General features: G+C 32.8%; 1 protein-coding gene across 1 annotated transcript; it reads left to right on the plus strand.

Annotated features, from left to right (window-relative positions):
- Window positions 1-911: 911 nt before the first annotated feature.
- On the plus strand, window positions 912-18299 carry LOTGIDRAFT_185322 (hypothetical protein; the record flags this gene model as incomplete). Its single annotated transcript, XM_009047171.1, has 9 exons — window positions 912-1035; window positions 12949-13040; window positions 14079-14171; window positions 14474-14637; window positions 14940-15068; window positions 15372-15501; window positions 15745-15816; window positions 17103-17190; window positions 17722-18299. 9 exons carry the CDS (start codon window positions 912-914, stop codon window positions 17910-17912), a joined length of 1083 nt encoding a protein of 360 aa, XP_009045419.1. The 3' UTR covers window positions 17913-18299.
- Window positions 18300-18693: the final 394 nt, after the last annotated feature.

Below are 18693 nucleotides of genomic sequence, written 5' to 3' on the forward strand. Positions count from 1 at the left end.
TAGGTAAAGTTAGTAAATCAACAGAAAGTTTAAGATTAGGACCTACTTTCCTAACAAGGGTATTTTGACCTGTTTGATGTAAATACAAATATTAAACAAAGAACACTCTAGACCTGCTTCTTTTGAATTTAAATTAAAATGTTGAACATGTAAAGAGTTTTACTTGAGTCATTAAGTTAATGAAAATCGTTTATTGATTGATTTTAGATGTTGAAAGATAAAGGGAAAAATAGAACTTTACCTTAGCCTAATATATGATCATTACCTGCTTTATTAGTTTACCTGCAAACTTCAGTTCATTTGTAATGAAATTATCTGTGAGATCAAAGAAATTTTTTCACAAGCAGAATTTTTGATTTAATTTACCTGTGTGTTAAACTAATTGAAATGTACCTGTATTTTAAATTTTACCTTTCAGATCAAAGATATACCTGTGCTCAAATTTCACAATTTACCTAAATTTAGACATTACCTAGGCAGAGAAAATCGAATTTACCTGTGCATCTTTCTAATTGAAATTTACCTGTAATTTCAGATTTACCTCAGCAAATATTAAAGAAATTTAATTACTTAGATTTGAAGATTGATACACGTGTGTATGGAATTTGGAATTGACTTTTATGGAATCAAGTATACTGGATCCAAGATTTAAGTTATTTACCTGTGTAGCAAGATAATTGGAATTTACCTGTAATTTTCAATTTACCTGTGATTTGAAATTTACCTGTGCAAAGATTGAGGTGATATTACTATTTGAGGAGTGAATTGAAATTTATTTGTAATTACAATTTACCTGTGATTTGAAAGTCACTATTTGAATTGAGATTTTACTTGTAAATTACCTAAAGTTACCTGACCAAAGATCAAAGGAATATAGCAGTGTGTTGGCTGCATCATGCTAGAAACTGACTATGGGTCTGTGTTTTAGTTTGGATCAAGAGGAACTGAAGGCCCGAGCCCGGAGTGATGTCATAGATAAAAATCTACAGACATGGGCTAAACAAGATTCAAATGTGATAAAAATACTGTTACTAGGTAGGTCCAGTTTTGTTTTTATAAAGTAATTCCTTTTTTTTACACTTTTGGAAATTGTTGTAGATGAGATCATACCCCAGTTTTTTGTTGTTTTTTTTGTTGCAAAATTTTAAAAAACAAAGTAACCACTTAAAATATGAAAATAAGAATGTTATTACAATGTAGGTGAAATACCAAATATGTTAGAAAAGGGATTCAATGTCAAATCCTACATGAAAAAAAATATTCTATTTCAACCACTCCATCAAAGACTTATGCCAAAAGAGCAGTGGAGGAGCCAGGTTGACATCCACGTTGGGGTGGGGGGGGCCCAATACCTGAGGTTTCCTGAATTTCTAACCTAGGTTTTTTGCCCGAAAAACATGCCATCTGGGCTGTTAGGGGGGACGGCTCCGCCACTGCAATAGAGACCAGAATATTTCTATCATTAGACTTGTAAATAAAATAAAAAATTCAGCAAAAATTTAATTGGTAATGTCTAAAAAATGTTGACATTCTTTTGATTGTTAGATACTATTCGACCACTCCATTGAGGACTTCTGGATTACTGGCAATCACAAACATTTGAGGAAGTTTAACCCTTCCCTGAAATATGATATTGAACCTCAACACAGACTGAAAAACTTTTGAAGAATTCAGAAAGTGGTGTCTTTAAAAGAGAATGGAAAGAATGTGATGAAATATATTTGATGTTAATTATCTTCTCTTATTTAAAATTATTCACATTCTTCAAACAAGAGGAAACAAAGTGAATCGTTTTTTTATCTGTTTAGGTATTTGACTAATGTCAAACTGTAGACACGAGTACAAACTATGTAACATAAAGGTGGTAAAATATATGTCTGGTAAGATTATTATCTTGACAGACAGATTAGACATCTTATTCTAAAATACTTTTATTTTATTTATTAATTGTTTAAGATTTTCTCTTGTCATCCTCTTTCAGTGGTGTATTCAGACAGTAATTTTTTTGGCCATTCCATAAAAAATGAAATTTTTTATTCTACTTTCACTTCCAAAATCATTTTAGATGTATTCTCAAATTGCCTCCATCAATAAAAATCTCGCTATGCCACTGTCTTCTTTCAATATAGGTGAAAGGTTAAGAATGGACACCTCAATAACTCAGAAATACTGAAAAGTATTATGACCATAAAAGGAGTTTCAGAGATGAACAATTTTAGTATTCCAAAAGAATGACTAAGACCATATTTCATGTAATTATGCGTGCTGCTGAAAGGGTTATATCTCAGATGGTTCATAAATGTGATGGTTGTTTAATGCTTATGAGTTTTTTATTTTGAATATAGGAATCTATTGGTCATTTGAATATGTATAATACAGTTGATAAGTGTTTCAGTAAAGGAACTCGCTCACTGTCCCAGAGTGAGGAATTTAGTTGACAAGTTGTAGCTGTAAGCTATTGGTGTAATAATCCATGAATATCTGAAATAGATTAGCTGTCAATCACCTGTCAATCATATCAATATCCCCCACTGGCCCCAGGTATATCAGGTATATCAATGATAGGTTTAATGGTCATCTTGCTTCACCTTCAAATGACCTTGAACTCTCCAAATTAACAGGGGTCAAACCCCAAAAGGGAAGCTTACGGGCAGTGAGGAAAAGTGTTGAGATGATGCAAGTAGGTCTACCACAGAAGGGTTTTGTTTTCTTACCCATGGTTCTGATCAGAACACCCAAGTGGCACCAAACTCTGGTCAAATTGATTTTCAATTGACCTCTATGATTCTTATAGAGATTTCATGACAATTACCTAAGTGTAGACATAAGACAAGTTTCTTTTTTACGACTTAATATGCTTAGAATTTATGGAAGTGGATTTCTTAGATTGAAGATAGTTTTATTTCTTTGCTACAATTTTTATTTAAACCAATTCATCCTGCCCCTCCCAGAAATTCTCCAAAATTAAACTATATATATATACTGTATAAATTAGATTGTTTTGACAGTTTAAGGATGTTTATTAAGTTTGAGTTGAGGTATTTTTTTAAGTCATGTTTTATTTTCTCAGTTGGATTGATGTAGTTTGCCTACTGTCCCTCTTATTTTTGAAATTTCAAATCTTCAACCTTCTTCAGTCCTGCCATGAAAATATCACATTGAAAATTGACAACAAATCACAAAGTTACTGAGTGAAATATCTCGCTGCGAACATTTTTAACAACACAGCTCAGGTATACTTAAGGTTTACAGGGCATTTCTCACCAACCAAACCTTTTCTCATTGACCTAACCCAGACTATGTATTTTGTATAATTTGAGATGTTTTGTAATAATTTGTAAAGGAGTCTGAATTGTGGGCTACTCAAGCATGACATATATTATGTTTGTAATGTTTATTTGGGCAAATGTGACCTCTTTAGATTGGGGAGTGGGTGAGGTTAGCTTGGTGCTTATGTTTAAAAAAAAAGGGCCTACATAACATCTTAATATAGCTTTAAGCTATTGGATTAAGGTCTACAAAGTTTAAGCTACAATTTTGGTGCAGGTGTCTCAAGCAAGGCAGAGTAGGTTTACCTGACTATATCACCTGGTTCCACTCCCCACCTGGATCTGCCAATCTTTCAGAGAGGGTGACTGTTATTTGTAGCCTTATGTCTCCTTTTGTATCAGAGGGTGGTTGTATCAGAGGGTTGCTGTATCCGAGGGTGGTTGTATCAGAGGGTGGTTGTATCAGAGGGTTGTTGTATCAGAGGGTGGTTGTATTAGAGGGTGGTTGTATCAGAGGGTGGTTGTATCAGAGGGTGGTTGTATCAGAGGGTGGTTGTATCAGAGGGTTGTTGTATCAGAGGGTGGTTGTATCCGAGGGTGGTTGTATCAGAGGGTGGTTGTATCCGAGGGTGGTTGTATCAGAGGGTGGTTGTATCAGAGGGTGGTTGTATCAGAGGTTGGTTGTATCAGAGGGTGGTTGTATCAGAGGGTGGTTGTAGTATTGTGGTATTGGTGAATTCAGTTTTTCTGAATGATGATTTTAATTGGTCGGTGAACCACAAGATATACATCATATGATTGAAAGAGATTTTATAATAGATCTTATTCTAAATTTTACACATGTTAGTTTAAATGTTGATCTAGATATATGATTGATGGAGTAAAATGGGTTACATCAATAGATTTTATCCAATGGTGTTAAATTTAATATCTTTGAAAACATTCTGTAACAAAACTAAACCAATGAATATTATGATATTATACAGCAGTATGAGCTGAAAAACTAATGACACTTAAAATTACAAATGCCTAAATTTCTTATGAAGAATTGAACTGTGTTTAATTGAAGTTAGTGGTGTTGTATAAGTCAATCCAGGAAAGATCAATGCCAAGAGGTTTGTCCTTAACCAAACTTGTAGATCCATGAGAATCTTAGATGTTATCCTTGTAATCTATAGACATTTGTTTTTATTTTTTTGGACTTTTGAATAGCAGTACATTTTTTTAAAGATGATCTTTATATTAGCAAGTTTCTGTAGGGATAAATGTATTGATTTAGCTAAAAAAAAATGGAATAGAATACAGACACAACTTTACTATATATGAAATGCAGTACCAGTTTTATTCATCAAAGTTCCGTGTCTGTATCATCATTATTGAGATGAAAATGAAATCAATATGTTCATTCTGTAGTAGTTTAATCATCTCATTCAAGTTATCAGTAATTTGCTGGGCAATAAATAGATGACTTCATTCATTCACTGACAAGATGATTGTCCTATGATAGTCCTACTATTGATATTGAATTGTGAAATTTCAGTCTCAGTGATCATTGTCTTCGAGTCATTATGAATCATGCTTTAGTAAAGACACTTTATGAGTAATGGTAAATTTCAGAAAGGAATGGCGCGTTGATTTACCTAGCCATAAGAGCTTAAAGCTACACTCTATATTAAGCTTTGGTTAATCTGTAAATGACATTTAGAATTAGACATTCATTTAATCTTCCTCTTAAATTTTAGCACAGTCACATTAACAAATACTCTACACTATACCAAAGTTGTTTATGGGAAATTAAAATCAATAATCTGACTAGTAGTAAATACTGTAGTGTAGTGGTCTGATATTATCACCCTTCAGTTAGATCATAGTATTGATTTTACTAGGAAACTTAAATGAAATGGAGTTTTAAATACTAATTTCATCACCAAATCATCTGTTAAACAGCTGATCTCATCACCAAATCATCTGTTAAACAGCTGATCTCCTCACCAAATCATCTGTTAAACAGCTGATCTGAAACAATAATATTAACCCTCTGTCAGTGTAATTACACCTGTAATTAACAGGTAACATGTTATAATATTACATCATCTACAGGTGCTTGACCAGCTAGTACTGATTGGGTTAATGAGATATTGATTAATAATCTTTTGATTAATTATTATAAACCCAGGTTTGAAAGTGGGCTTATATTTTCACTGATAACACCTGTGTAGGCAATTGTGTTGGCTTATATAGGCTCTATGTTTACATGAAGGTCTTATTTATATACAGGTCTCCCTGTTTACATGTTAACTTCTTGTTTGAGGTATGGTGTCCAATGTTGTTTATATTAAGAGTGAGGAAGTTCATTAAAACTCCTGGTCGAGATCACAAATGGTGGAGTTAACATAGTTAGTACTTAAGTATAAAAGTGGTGTAAAATTTTCAATAGAAAACAATAGAGAGCAGACAAATCAATACAACAAGGTGCTGGTGCAGACATTATAGTGATAACCTTGCTCTGAAGCTGAACCACATCCATATTATTTTCTTAACCCACAAGCGACTGCTTTACTGGCTACATAATTACCTTGTATATTTATAATCTTTCAATTGCATATTAGAGGAACAAGATATAGATAAATAACACAATTTTATAGATAGATACTTGTATATATATATTCCAAGAGGGTGGTAAAATGGCCGGTACCATGAGATGACACATTACATTAACACCATACGCCTTAACCCTTTAACCCTAATGGCTGGTTTATCGGACACATACTTATGCAATATATACCTGATCCGTTAACACAGAATACTTTAAATAACATGAATAGGAGTGCCTAGTTTACCCTGAAGCATGGACATATATAATTATACATTCCAGAATTTTTGATTAATATTTCATTTATATAATTTTATTCTGAATTTTAAATAATGAGGTTAAAGATGACCTCAAAATAAAATTATTGGATCAGGTAATGAATCTGGAGGGGTAATTTTGTTCACTCAAATTTTTCATGGTCATCATGATATATTGATTTTTTGGGATTTGACCAGTTATCTTTCAATCCAATAACTTGAGCAGTCCTAAGATTGAAAAGTTCAGTTTAGTTCAGTATCCAGTATGATATAGAATGAACTAAACAGTTTAAAAAAGAAGTAGAGTGACAAGACTTAAACATGTTACTAAAGGTTAAACATGTCTTCTTTTATTGTGAACATCTTTAATTAGGTGAAAGAGAAAAAATGTTTATTTATGAAGGTCATTGGGTCAATTTTTTCAAGAATTTTTTTACGCTATGAACTGAATAAATTTTTATTTAAATTGTGAAAAATAGAATATATTTCAAGTCACCTCATATCTCTACAAATTTGGGAATGTGAAAGCTTCAAATGATTGCTCCAGGTGTGAAGGGTGATAAAGGTTCAAAACCACTGATCAAGATATTTTATTATGACTAACTATTTCACTGGTCATGGTATCAGAAATGTGACTAGATGGTGATTCTAACCAACAGGAGACCCGAGTACATCCAGGCTTTAATGTGGATGAGATTATATTTAATAGGGTCAATTTCTGTCCATCACAGTGTCTGGTTAAACTCTACAGTTTTACTATCATCTGGGTATTTAAAGGGGATTATAGGATTTACACTTCCTAATCCCTTTCAGACAATCGGTTTATCACCTTCGGTTTTTTCTTCCTCATTGTTTATCAAGATTAACCTAAAACTAAAAACAATAAAAAAATGTATATTAGTGCTCTCTTTCAAAGTTTTAACACTCCAAATTTATGGATTAATTTTTTTATGTTTAATCTTCTAAAAAGAGATCAAGATATTTCAGTTATCAAGCTACAATTTAAGTTGTCTGTAACATGATTCAATAATACAATTCTACAGTTATCCTCCTACCCAGTTCTCCAACAGTTCCACTGGAATGGTTCTGTAAGGGAGAGCGGGGTTAGTCACGCCACATTTTAGAGCAACAGGCCTGTTACATGAAGTTTTAAAAAGAAAAGCCTTAGTTTATCTGATAATTATAATCTTTGCAAAAAATTGTTACCCACTGGTACTCCAAACTTTTCATTATGATAGAGACTATATGACCAAGTGTTATGTAGAAACTGTCTTGGTATCAGTACCAATATTCTGATGTAGTTGGTAACGACCAAAAAGAAAGAATTTTATTAAGGCCTGAAAGTGGGCCAAATGTTGAGAAGAGGACAAACAAACTTTGAAGAGTCTTTCAGGTTGTTACTCAAGTATGCCTACTCTTTATGAATTTGAATTTGAAAGTCTGTTTTCAACAGTTACTATACTCTAAAATGTTATATCATTTTAGATAGGAAATGTAAAGAATCTTTCGCCCCTACTCGCTGCCTCCCCTCCCCCCAACCCTCACTCTCCACATTATGATTAATAGAAACACCACTGTGGCTATGTCCAGTTTTGTTGTGTTTTAGTGGTTGATTGTAATGTTTGATATATCTACTGTCAATATGATTATAATGGTAATGATGATATACCTATTTAACATATTAAGTTAGATACACACCGCCTGAAGCTAGGACAAACCGCCTAAAGCTAGGACACAGACCAATCTTTATTCATAGTTCATGATAATTAACTTCAACTTTATTCCTTTGTTTTTTACTCATCAAGTATTTCAGTAATTTACTGACAACCCAATCGTAAAGTGATCAGAGTTGTAATGTTAATTTGTTTTGCCTGAAGCAAGATATGCTGTTTTTTTCATCTGTTTTTTTTTTTTTTTTAAGTATTTCATTAACCTTTAAATCACCTGTATATTTTTTTCTCTGGTAATTGATTTTTCAATTAAGCAAGTTAAAAAAGAGTGACAAAAGGTTGCCATTTGTCAAAAACAAATTACTTTTGATTTGATATTGGATTTTTCAACCTGGTTTTCCCCTGTCAGTTATGCAGGTAAGAGGGGCTGACAAGGAAAAAGCGTCTAGTCGTTCGGATGAGACAATAACCCAAGGCCCTGTGTGCTACAGGCTGTGCACGTTAAAGATCCCTCGACAGTTGGAAATCAAAAAAGAGCAGGTAAATGCTGCTGTCCTGGCAAAATTTCCCTCATGGCACCCTGCATGGCATTGCCCTTTTTCATTAGCCCACATGGTGCAGAAAAGTAGGATGTAAAACTCCATTCATTTCATTTCATTTTGATTTGATTTTATTCATTTAGTTAAGGTATAGTGTGGAAGTATGTTCGTTTAGGTTAACACAACCCAGCAACTGATCAGGCTTCTACCAGATGCTGCCATTTCCTAGCTATCTTTGAAAATCATGTTGCTTTAAGACTCTACTAGCCAAATATCGACATGAGCCCCCTGAATGGGAGTAAAGACAGTTACTATTTAAAATTCGCTCACTGGACAACTGCTCACCAAATATATGAGAAATAGTAAAATTGCTCACCACAAACTTACAATTGTCTGGTGAGCAACTGTCAGGTTAACATTTGTACACTTTCATATACTACCCTCAATGATATGATGCAAAGCAATTGATTTTGGAGGGTGGCCTATGAAAAAACAGTGTATAAACATATAGTAGCCTAATCAATGTGTTATGATATGATATATTATGATAATAAAACTTATCAGGTCCACCAGGTGTTATTTACAAAGAGACAAGGTGTAAATTATCATGTTAATCATGTATATTGATAACATATATCAAAGTTTTACCTGATAATTATTGTTACTTATTGTCTTTTTACTTTCCCTTTAGCCAAATTTGCTCGGTGAGTTAGACGATTGCTGGCTAACCTGAAGGATCAAGATAATACCTTTGGATTATCCACGTTTCCCCCTGTTAATAATGCAGGTCTGAGGGAATGTCAGAGAAAAAGTGGATAGTTATTCAATTGGAACAATATATTGGGGTCCTGTGTTCTACAGGCTGTGTAGCCTAAATTAAAGATCTCTCAACAGTTCAAAATCTAAAAAAAAAAGTAAGCCGTCCAATCAAACTTTCCCTCATTGACACTGCATGATGCAGTAAAATAGGACGTAAAACTCAGTTTCATTTCATTTTTTAGACTTTGAGCGTCAAACTTGTGTTAGCTACCAGCTAAGTCAACTCTGTGAGTCCATACGGCTGATGAAGTTTGTTTGGTTCAATTCTTCAATCCTTTGCACCTGATCCAGGTGTTAAAAACATCAATAGACAAAACCATGTAATCTATTTGTTAAACATCTTAATTACAAGGTGATTATCTGCCTTGTCTAATTACTCTGACCTGAGAGTTGACATGTTAGATAACTCTAATGAATACTCTCAGGTGGTCAACATGGTTGTCGACACGTCTGTTGGGGTTTAAATATAATCTTTGATGTCCACTGTAGATTTTATTGCCATCTTTTTTTCTGACAAAGTTTATCTGATAATGACTTAACTTTGGCCAAAAGGCCTACAAAACATTTAATAGAAGCTTAATATTTTCCAATGCATTTGGGAAAGCTGGAAGACCTCTGTGTCCCTGAGTTAGCTCTATTTGTAAAAGATGTATACTGTTCTCTTTTTGTGACCTTGGCCAGTGCTTCTCCAACACCCAATACCATGCTCTTATCTATCTTTGATTCAATTCAAGGTAGTACAGATTCAGAAAATTTCAAACTTGATTTATATTAGCAGTGTCCTCCCATAGGTTAGACATCCCATGTAAGCTATGCTATACCTTACCCCCTAATTCAGTTAACAAGTCCTACTATCTGGTGACATAGTAAAGATATATAAGGGAGTTGGTAGAGATAGTGTATATTTATACTAGAAGTTCAGACTAGGGTTAAAAGCATGTAAATGGAGAAAGATAAACCTTTACACGAGTCTATTATTAATGCATTATATTATACACTACTTGTGTTTGTTTTGGTTTGAGATATTAACTTTATAAGATAGGTTTGAAATGAAATAGAGTTTTACATCCTACTGTTCTATATTGTATATACATATATAAGGACTTTAAAATAGGAAAGTTTTATTAACTTTATAAGATAAAGTAGAATTGAATGGAGTTTTACTTCGTACTATCCTGTTATTGTATATACAGTACATGTATACCACTGAGGCCTTCAAATTAGGGAAATTCTGTTTGATACAGGTAAATTTGTGTTCAAGAGCGGTAAATTTGTGTTCAAAATGGGTTAATGCCTGTGAATAGTTTAGCAAACTAGTTTTGATGGTAAAAATAAATAACTTGAGGCTAAGATACCTACAGTTTGTTATAAATAAAAGATATTTTAAAATCTGATGTAATATCAAACAGTCCTAGAGGCCTCACATTTTTTTTAGAATATTTTAACAATTTATCAAAATACTGCTTGGATATACCTTTTATTAATTAGGCAAAAACATATATAACATATTAAACTCATCATAATTTTGTGTTGTCAAGGTTAGGTTTTCAAGAATTTTTCATGAAGAAAACTGTGTGTTCTCAATATTTTTAAAACTGAAATGAAATAAAAATGAAATGAACCCTCATCACCTTTAAAGTCTTATAATTTTTAATAAATGTTTGAATTTGATGTGTTGATATATCATTATTTATATGAATAGTTTTAAGATTTGAAAGACATTTAGAAGTGGAGAGTAGATATAACAAAAAACACAAGGGGTATATTATGGTATAACACACTTCTTTAATAACAAAGCACATAATGTGTCAACACAATTTACACGTGTCGTCATTACATGAAAAAAAAAAAAAATGAATAATTTTAACTACATCAATCTTATCTAATTTGGTGTTTTCCTATTTTAATAATTTGGTGTTTTCCTATTTTAATAATTTGGTGTTTTCCTATTTTAATAATTTGGTGTTTTCCTATTTTAATAGTATTTTTTTTTTTTTAATTCTATATTTTTATGTGAACTTAACTTAACCTGTTAAGAACATTTTCGATTTTTTCAATTTAGATTTTCTTTGATGTCTGATATTAATTTAGATTTAAATTGTGAGTCTGTATTGTGAAATCTATTATGTGGTTAAATTACACCATCAAATTCAGGACTATTTTCACCTTAAAGAAGATTTGAGGGTAATATGAGTAGGTCTGTACAGACAAAGTCAAGTACATAACCTTGATCAGTTCAATGACATATTTAAAACACAAATCATTGATGTAGGTCTGAGGGGTAACGTGGTAAAAGCAGCTAGTCATTCAGGTGAGATAAAAAAATTGAAGCTGTGTGCTTCAGATTGTGCATATTAAAGATCTCTTGACAGCTGAATGTGATAATGACTGATGCTACTAGCAAAATTGACAAGGGATACTGAGCTATAAAGAACTGAGGTCAACCTTTTGTAATGTAGTGGGTAAAACTTAATAGCATATTTTGATCTTCCCATGATTGCTTCCTACTCTTGTGATACCAGTGACTCTGACCCTGGCCTGTTCATTCTAAACAAAAGTACGTACATTAGCAACTGAACGACAGGCAAGGGAGCCAACCTTTTCTGACATAGGGGAAAAACTTATTCTTGGTAGACATTCCGTGGGTGCTTCTCCAACTTCTGGTTAAATGTGTTCACAATGTCAAGCTATTGCGAACTTCATCTGCATCATGGAATGAAGCAAGTTGATGGGATTGTATGCTAGAAAATACAGCCAATCAGAGCCCTCGACAGACAGACTATTAACATTATGGCTTATTGTTTACAGACTTTCGAGGCCTCTGATTGATTGTATTCACTAGCCTACAATCCAATCAAATCACTCCATTATTAAACTTCAGTGACACAAGAAAGGTGGCCATTGCGGTCAAAGTATAAGATACAGTTCACAATAGCTTGACAGTGTGAAGATGGTCAGATTAAAGACGCACTAAGTGTCTGAGAGATCTCAAGAACTTATTTCCTCCCACTGATGGGATTTGTCTAGTTTAAATATGAATAGTTAAGGAAATGTTGAGTAAAAGTACAGTGAATATAAAGACTATAGTGGAGTGAAATGGGAGTTATAGTAATATAAGAATGACAAGAGTCAATATAGACACAAGATCTAGTATTTGTTAATTGAAGCAGGTTTATCAACAAAGACCGTACAACCAAACAATCTCTCTCTTATTGTTACTCTTACTTTAAGATTGAAATGGTCGTGTAATTGTTTACTTTACCAGCTGATTAAGCTCAATTTAAACCATTCGTATTACTTGAAATGAAACAGGGTTTTACATCTTAAGTTTCTGCACCTGTATAGGCTAATGAGGATGGGCACTTCCATGTAGTTTGTATAAGATTTTGCCAGGACAGCAGCATTATAGCCTACTCTTTTTCAATTTCCAACTGTCAAGGAATCTTTAACTGAGAGAGCCTGTAGCACAAATGGCTTCAGTTTATTGTTCTGTCTGAATAATTAAATGCTTATGACATGTGAGCCCCTCCAACCAGCATCACTGATAGGAGATTTATTTAACAGTTTGACTGTTCAGCTAATGTTAACCGTTTAATTCTTGGCAAATTTCCCTCATTGCACACTGCAAGGCATTAACTATCTTAATTCGACTAATCAGTCAAAAGTAGAAATACAAACCTTCGTTTCTCTTGATTTGATTTCTTGTTGCATTTCATGTATGCAACCAGGTAACAATAATGCAGTGAAGTTTTCCCAAAAATATCTGACAAACTTTTGAAATTGATAATTTTCTATTTCCAGGGGCAGCAGAAGGAGGTAAAAGTACCCTGGTGAAACAGATGAAAATAATTCACAATGATGGCTTCTCAAAACACGAGTTACGCTCATTTAAGGTAAAGCTTAATTTTAATCGGAAGAAAAATGCATGGAATCATTTGTTCAATGGAGGATGGAGTTTCGTCTAGATCTGGAACTAACTGGCTTGTTTTGAGGAGATGTGGAAACCTAGGGCATCATGGTTTGAGCACTAGGACTACTGGGACTTAAATTCTTCAAAACTTAACTCATGATGATTTTAGTGTTCCAGTCACCTGATTGGTCAATCACTTAAATTAGTTTTAAATTTAGTTAGTGTATTTCTTAAAATGTGGATTTTATTTAAGTAAAGTTTTGGCTACCAACTTCTGTCAGATGATATTCAGCCAAATTACTCAGTCAGTAATGTTATTGTAGAAATCAGGTCAAAACTAGTCAATATTTTATCAATGAGCTTCACAAAAAATGACCAAAAAAAAGAAAATCAGCAGGGAGTTCTTTAGACATCCTTCACATATTGACGGAGAGAGTTGGACATTAAATATTGTTCACTTGAATTACCTCTATATGAATAATACCCTTGTAATTTCTACGGCCCTCTATAGAATAGTTTAGATCAATGAAAGGTGTCCCTAGCGGGCTGAAGCCATTTATGTTAAACTTATCATTTGACTGAGTTTAGTGTTTGTTGGCTTTGGCTATCTTCAATAAAGAAATCATTTGATAAAGATCTGTAATTACATGGTCAACTGAACCTCCTTATTATGGGAGGCTCAAGTGAACAGTCCACTAAGTTTGAGAAGAATTGGATTTTCAAATTTCGCTCATGTTAATTAAGAGGGATGTCCATGGAATTCTTTGACCTTAGTTCCCTTTACTTAACCATCTATCTGTTTTGCTCTTAAACTTTTCTTTCAGACGGAGTCTTATTTCAGCTGTCTGTATCTTTTGTAAAAATGAAGTTTGACTTTGGAATAGTCTACATTCTAACACTCGTGTTTTAGGATGAAACTGAATTGGCCTTAAGTTGTATTTTTAGTCTTAGCTGATAGATTTCAATTTTAGCTGTCTGACATTAGATAAGTCTACAATTTAAACATGTTATTTCATTCCAGACAGCAGTTTTAGACAATCTTGTCAGTTCAATGAAGTTTGTTTTAGCAGGAATGGGCATGCTACGTGTGAATTTAGAAAACCCTAAAAATAAGGTAAGAGTATAGAATTATATCATAAACTATCAATCAAATTTAAAATGAAAATCAGAAACATTGAATCATTTCACTTTGTAGATTATCAAGAGCGTATATCATTCTGTGTTTTGGATAAGAAGCTAAATACTATGGATATGCTGTTCGAATAAATCATCATTCTCCATTCTAGTCAGCCTCATTGTAAATTAGAACGCTTCAGTCTTCAACTCTTGGTATCCTTCAGAGTGTACAGTGCTATGTCATTGAGTTCACTTTTACCCCTTTTGCTGAACATTTTTTTTTAAATTCCATTTTTTCAGTTGTATGCCCAGAAGATATTGTCCTGTATGTGTTGCTATGATAAAGAATTCCATGCCATGTTACCAGAGATATACGAAGCTTTGAAATCGCTATGGAAAGATCGAGGAATCCGATTGGCTGTTTCTAGAGGATACGAGTTTGAACTGAATGATTCTGCAATATAGTAAGTTTTAATTCTGTGACAGTAAAAATGTTATGGATTTGAAACAGATTCAGAAACCTTTTTTAATGCAATGTATCAGCCAATAGGCTACCAAGTTAGGCTGATACAGCAGATTTCGAAGAAGAGGACTATCGAAATAAAAATGAACCTTTCTGTTATTTATTCTTGGTATATCAATGCACATTTCACATATGAGCATAGCTGGCCAACTCATGGACTACATGCAAAAGCGGTAGAAATCCGTCAACATCGATAGATTACACATTTATGGCATTGTATTCATGAATGTTTTTTATTTCCAGCTATTTTGAGAACATGGATAGGATCTGTAGTATAAAGTTTCAGCCATCTTGTACAGATGTTTTACGAGCACGAGTGAGGACAACTGGTGTTATAGAAACTTGTTTTAAAATTGACGGTGGAGTTATCAGGTAGGTTTTATGTTATATTATTTCTTCATACCATCTATTCTTACTACAGGAATCACTTCAGGGATGTTATTCTTATATAATCTAGATTTTAAGAAATACAGTTATCTTATTGGATGATAAAACTAATGCCCCTCTTACACCATAGATATTAACAATTCACTTGATTTTAAATTTAAGTATTATTTGATGAATTAAGTCTATCTTGGTTTGATTCAATTTCTATTAATTCTACCCAAAAATCAAGTTGACTGCTTATTTTTGTTTTTGATTTGTACGGTATACAAAGTATTTTGAATTTCATAGGATGTTTGATGTTGGAGGTCAAAGGTCAGAAAGAAGAAAATGGATCCAATGTTTTGATGATGTTCGATGTATTTTATTCGTAGCAGCTTTAAGTTGTTATGATTTAACTTTGTTTGAAGACCCTAGTGTGGTGAGTTATATCCCTTTGGTAATTGGTGATTTTGTCACATTTTGGACAGGTCATGTAGGCACCAAGAAACTTTTTGAATTTCATTGGGCGCCTATGTTCCAATACGATCTCCTATTTTGTCTAGCTTTGCTTACTTTGTAACCTTGACAATATCACGTAGCTTAAAATAAATAGTTTGGTCATCCCTTTTAATTGTGTTTTAAATGATAACACAAAGCATTATTGTTTTATTATCCATTACAGAATCGACTTGTAGAGAGCCTGAAATTATTTCGTGGTATTGCTAATAATAGATTCTTTAATAATACAGCAACGGTAAGTTTACAGTAGTCTACTTTTACTTTTACTATTTTAAAATAACTCGTTATATTTTTTTACATGTAAACGTAGTTATCTTAGTAAATCTTCAACTTCCCTCCCGATGATAAATTCTATGACGTTGCATAAATATATTTTGGTGAGCGTTTTGAAGAGAATCTTAGAAATACCTCTTCATCACCTGTAAACTTTTCTTTTCTATTTTCTTTATTTGAAAAAAAAATTGACTGCCTGTGATTTTTCTCTGAAAGACAATATTTTCTTTCTAATTTGAATTAACAGTTTTGGCACTGCCTTAAAAGTGCACAAACCTGCATATATAGTTCTCATATTAATTTGTCTTCATAACTAGAAGGTCTAATATTGTATTATTTAACTCTTTAAACACTTCAAAATAAGATTTTGCTCTAGTATGATATTGATCTGTAAATACAACTAGACTGGCTATTGTTTGACTGATTGGAAAATCATGTGATATTACTGAAGCAGAAGTTACATTCTACAGTTCAATGAACAAAACGCATAACATTGATACTATTTCTGTGGTTAAAGTAATTGTATAATGTCTTGTATAGGAATTTCAAAACAGAACATTGAAGAACAGAAATTTGTTGTTGCTCAGATGTGATTTTTAGCTCTTAATTTTAATTTTATGTGATCTTGAGCTCTGAATTTTAATCTTATGTGATCTTGAGCTCTAAATTTTAATTTTATGTGATCTTGAGCTCTAAATTTTAATTTTATGTGATCTTGAGCTCTAAATTTTAATGTTATGTGATCTTGAGCTCTAAATTTTAATGTTATGTGATCTTGAGCTCTAAATTTTAATGTTATGTGATTTTGAGCTCTAAATTTTAATGTTATGTGATCTTGAGCTCTAAATTTTAATGTTATGTGATCTTGAGCTCTAAATTTTAATGTTATGTGATCTTGAGCTCTAAATTTTAATGTTATGTGATCTTGAGCTCTAAATTTTAATGTTATGTGATCTTGAGCTCTAAATTTTAATGTTATGTGATCTTGAGCTCTAAATTTTAATGTTATGTGATCTTGAGCTCTAAATTTTAATGTTATAATGCTCTATATACTGTATATTTGCGTGTATAATGCACAGTTTTTTACTCTTAAAAAGGCTTTAACTGCATTATACATGCTTGTGTATTATTTTCGGAAATATACCATAGAATAATAAGGCATTGCATATTAAGGACAAAGATTCAGCTATATTTTTGTTTAATAATATTTAATTTTGTTCTTTTCAATAACCTAAATATTTTTTTCAGATTTTATTTTTGAATAAGTTAGATTTATTTCAAGATAAGATTCGTCATTCTGGTCGACATCTCCGCTATTATTTCCCAGATTTTTCTGGTAAGATTTTCATATTATTTTTTCATGATTTAGTCTTTAGTGTGTGAAAAAATTCTACAAATTTTGAGGTTTTGTACCAGAACAGAGAGTAAGGTGATTCTCCCTGAAGCTAAAGCTCAACAGGGTTAGAAAGAAGAGGTTTGATTCAATCTCAAGGAAGACTGAGATAATAACTTCAGATCTTTATCCTGGTTTCCTTCTGTGAGTGATGATATGGATAAAGTTTCATAGGATGGGGCCAAAAAGACAAGATTCTGTGTGCTACAAACTGTACATCTTAAAGGAGATTTTCTATTTATGTTTATCAGGAACACTGATAGCATCAATTTGCACCATTCCAATTTTCAGTCAGATGTCTGTGGATGTCCAGCAATTCTGAAACCAATTGTTTGATGACGTCGCTTAGGGTTTTGCGTTAGTGACGTTATCAAACACTTTGTTTTATAGTCAGATTAGTTATTTCAAAATATTCCTCCAAATTTTTATTAATTTGGACTTAAATGTTACCATGACTGATTTGTTTTATTCCAGGTCCTGACTATGATGTAGACTCAGCAGCCCGATATATTCAACATTTATTCACCATGCAATGTAACAATCCCTCCAAAGTCATTTACCCTCATTTTACCACGGCAACCGATACCAGTAATATACAAGTCGTGTTTCAAGTTGTCATGGATTCTGTGTTACGTGAAAATATCAAGGCGGTGTCTATTTTATAGCGGAAGATTACATTGTTATCTATCAATATCATGTGGAGTCAGTCAGGGTCCAGTGGAGCAGAGACATTTACGCACATTCGGGAACGATCATATGATGTGATAGCGAATATAATACAAATATATATCCATAGCATCCCTACTGACCCTGCTGCAAATCTTTAAAAATCTGTTACCGTAAATAATACGTACCATGTCCAGATGAAAACATCAAGAAGTTGGGGTGAGACAGAACGTAATATTAATGTGTATTAAGAAAAACATAAAGACAAAAATTTTGAGATGCTTTTAAGAAGCAAGGAACACATTTAAGGTTGGGTTGGATAATTTTTAAATTTTATTTGAATTTATGTGGACTGCACCTGTTAATGATTTGAATCATGCCTGGATGTGAAAAATATTTCCACATTAAACAATTTCACAAATAGAATTTTTTGAACACCAGTGAAAGCTCACGCCATCATAAAATCATGTGATATATACTCAAGTGGTATGTAACGAGGACCATTATCAAAGTACATCAAACAAGTTGATTTCATCTGCTTTAAAAGCTTTTACATCTAATACCATGCTGCCATATATGACCTGTATTTTTATAGTTTGCAAGTGTGTGAATGACGTTTTGAGCTTTGAGAGTCTGTAGGGTATCATCTTTGCAATATCAAGCTATTACAAACTTCCTCTTATACCTTGACTGCAATAGCCACCTTTCTTGAATCACAGAATGCAGCATTGATTTTATTGTACAATAGCAAGTACCGCCAATCATAGCCCTATTAACATT

Source organism: Lottia gigantea (genome assembly GCF_000327385.1).
Source record: "Lottia gigantea unplaced genomic scaffold LOTGIsca_11, whole genome shotgun sequence".
Lineage (NCBI taxonomy): Eukaryota > Metazoa > Mollusca > Gastropoda > Lottiidae > Lottia > Lottia gigantea.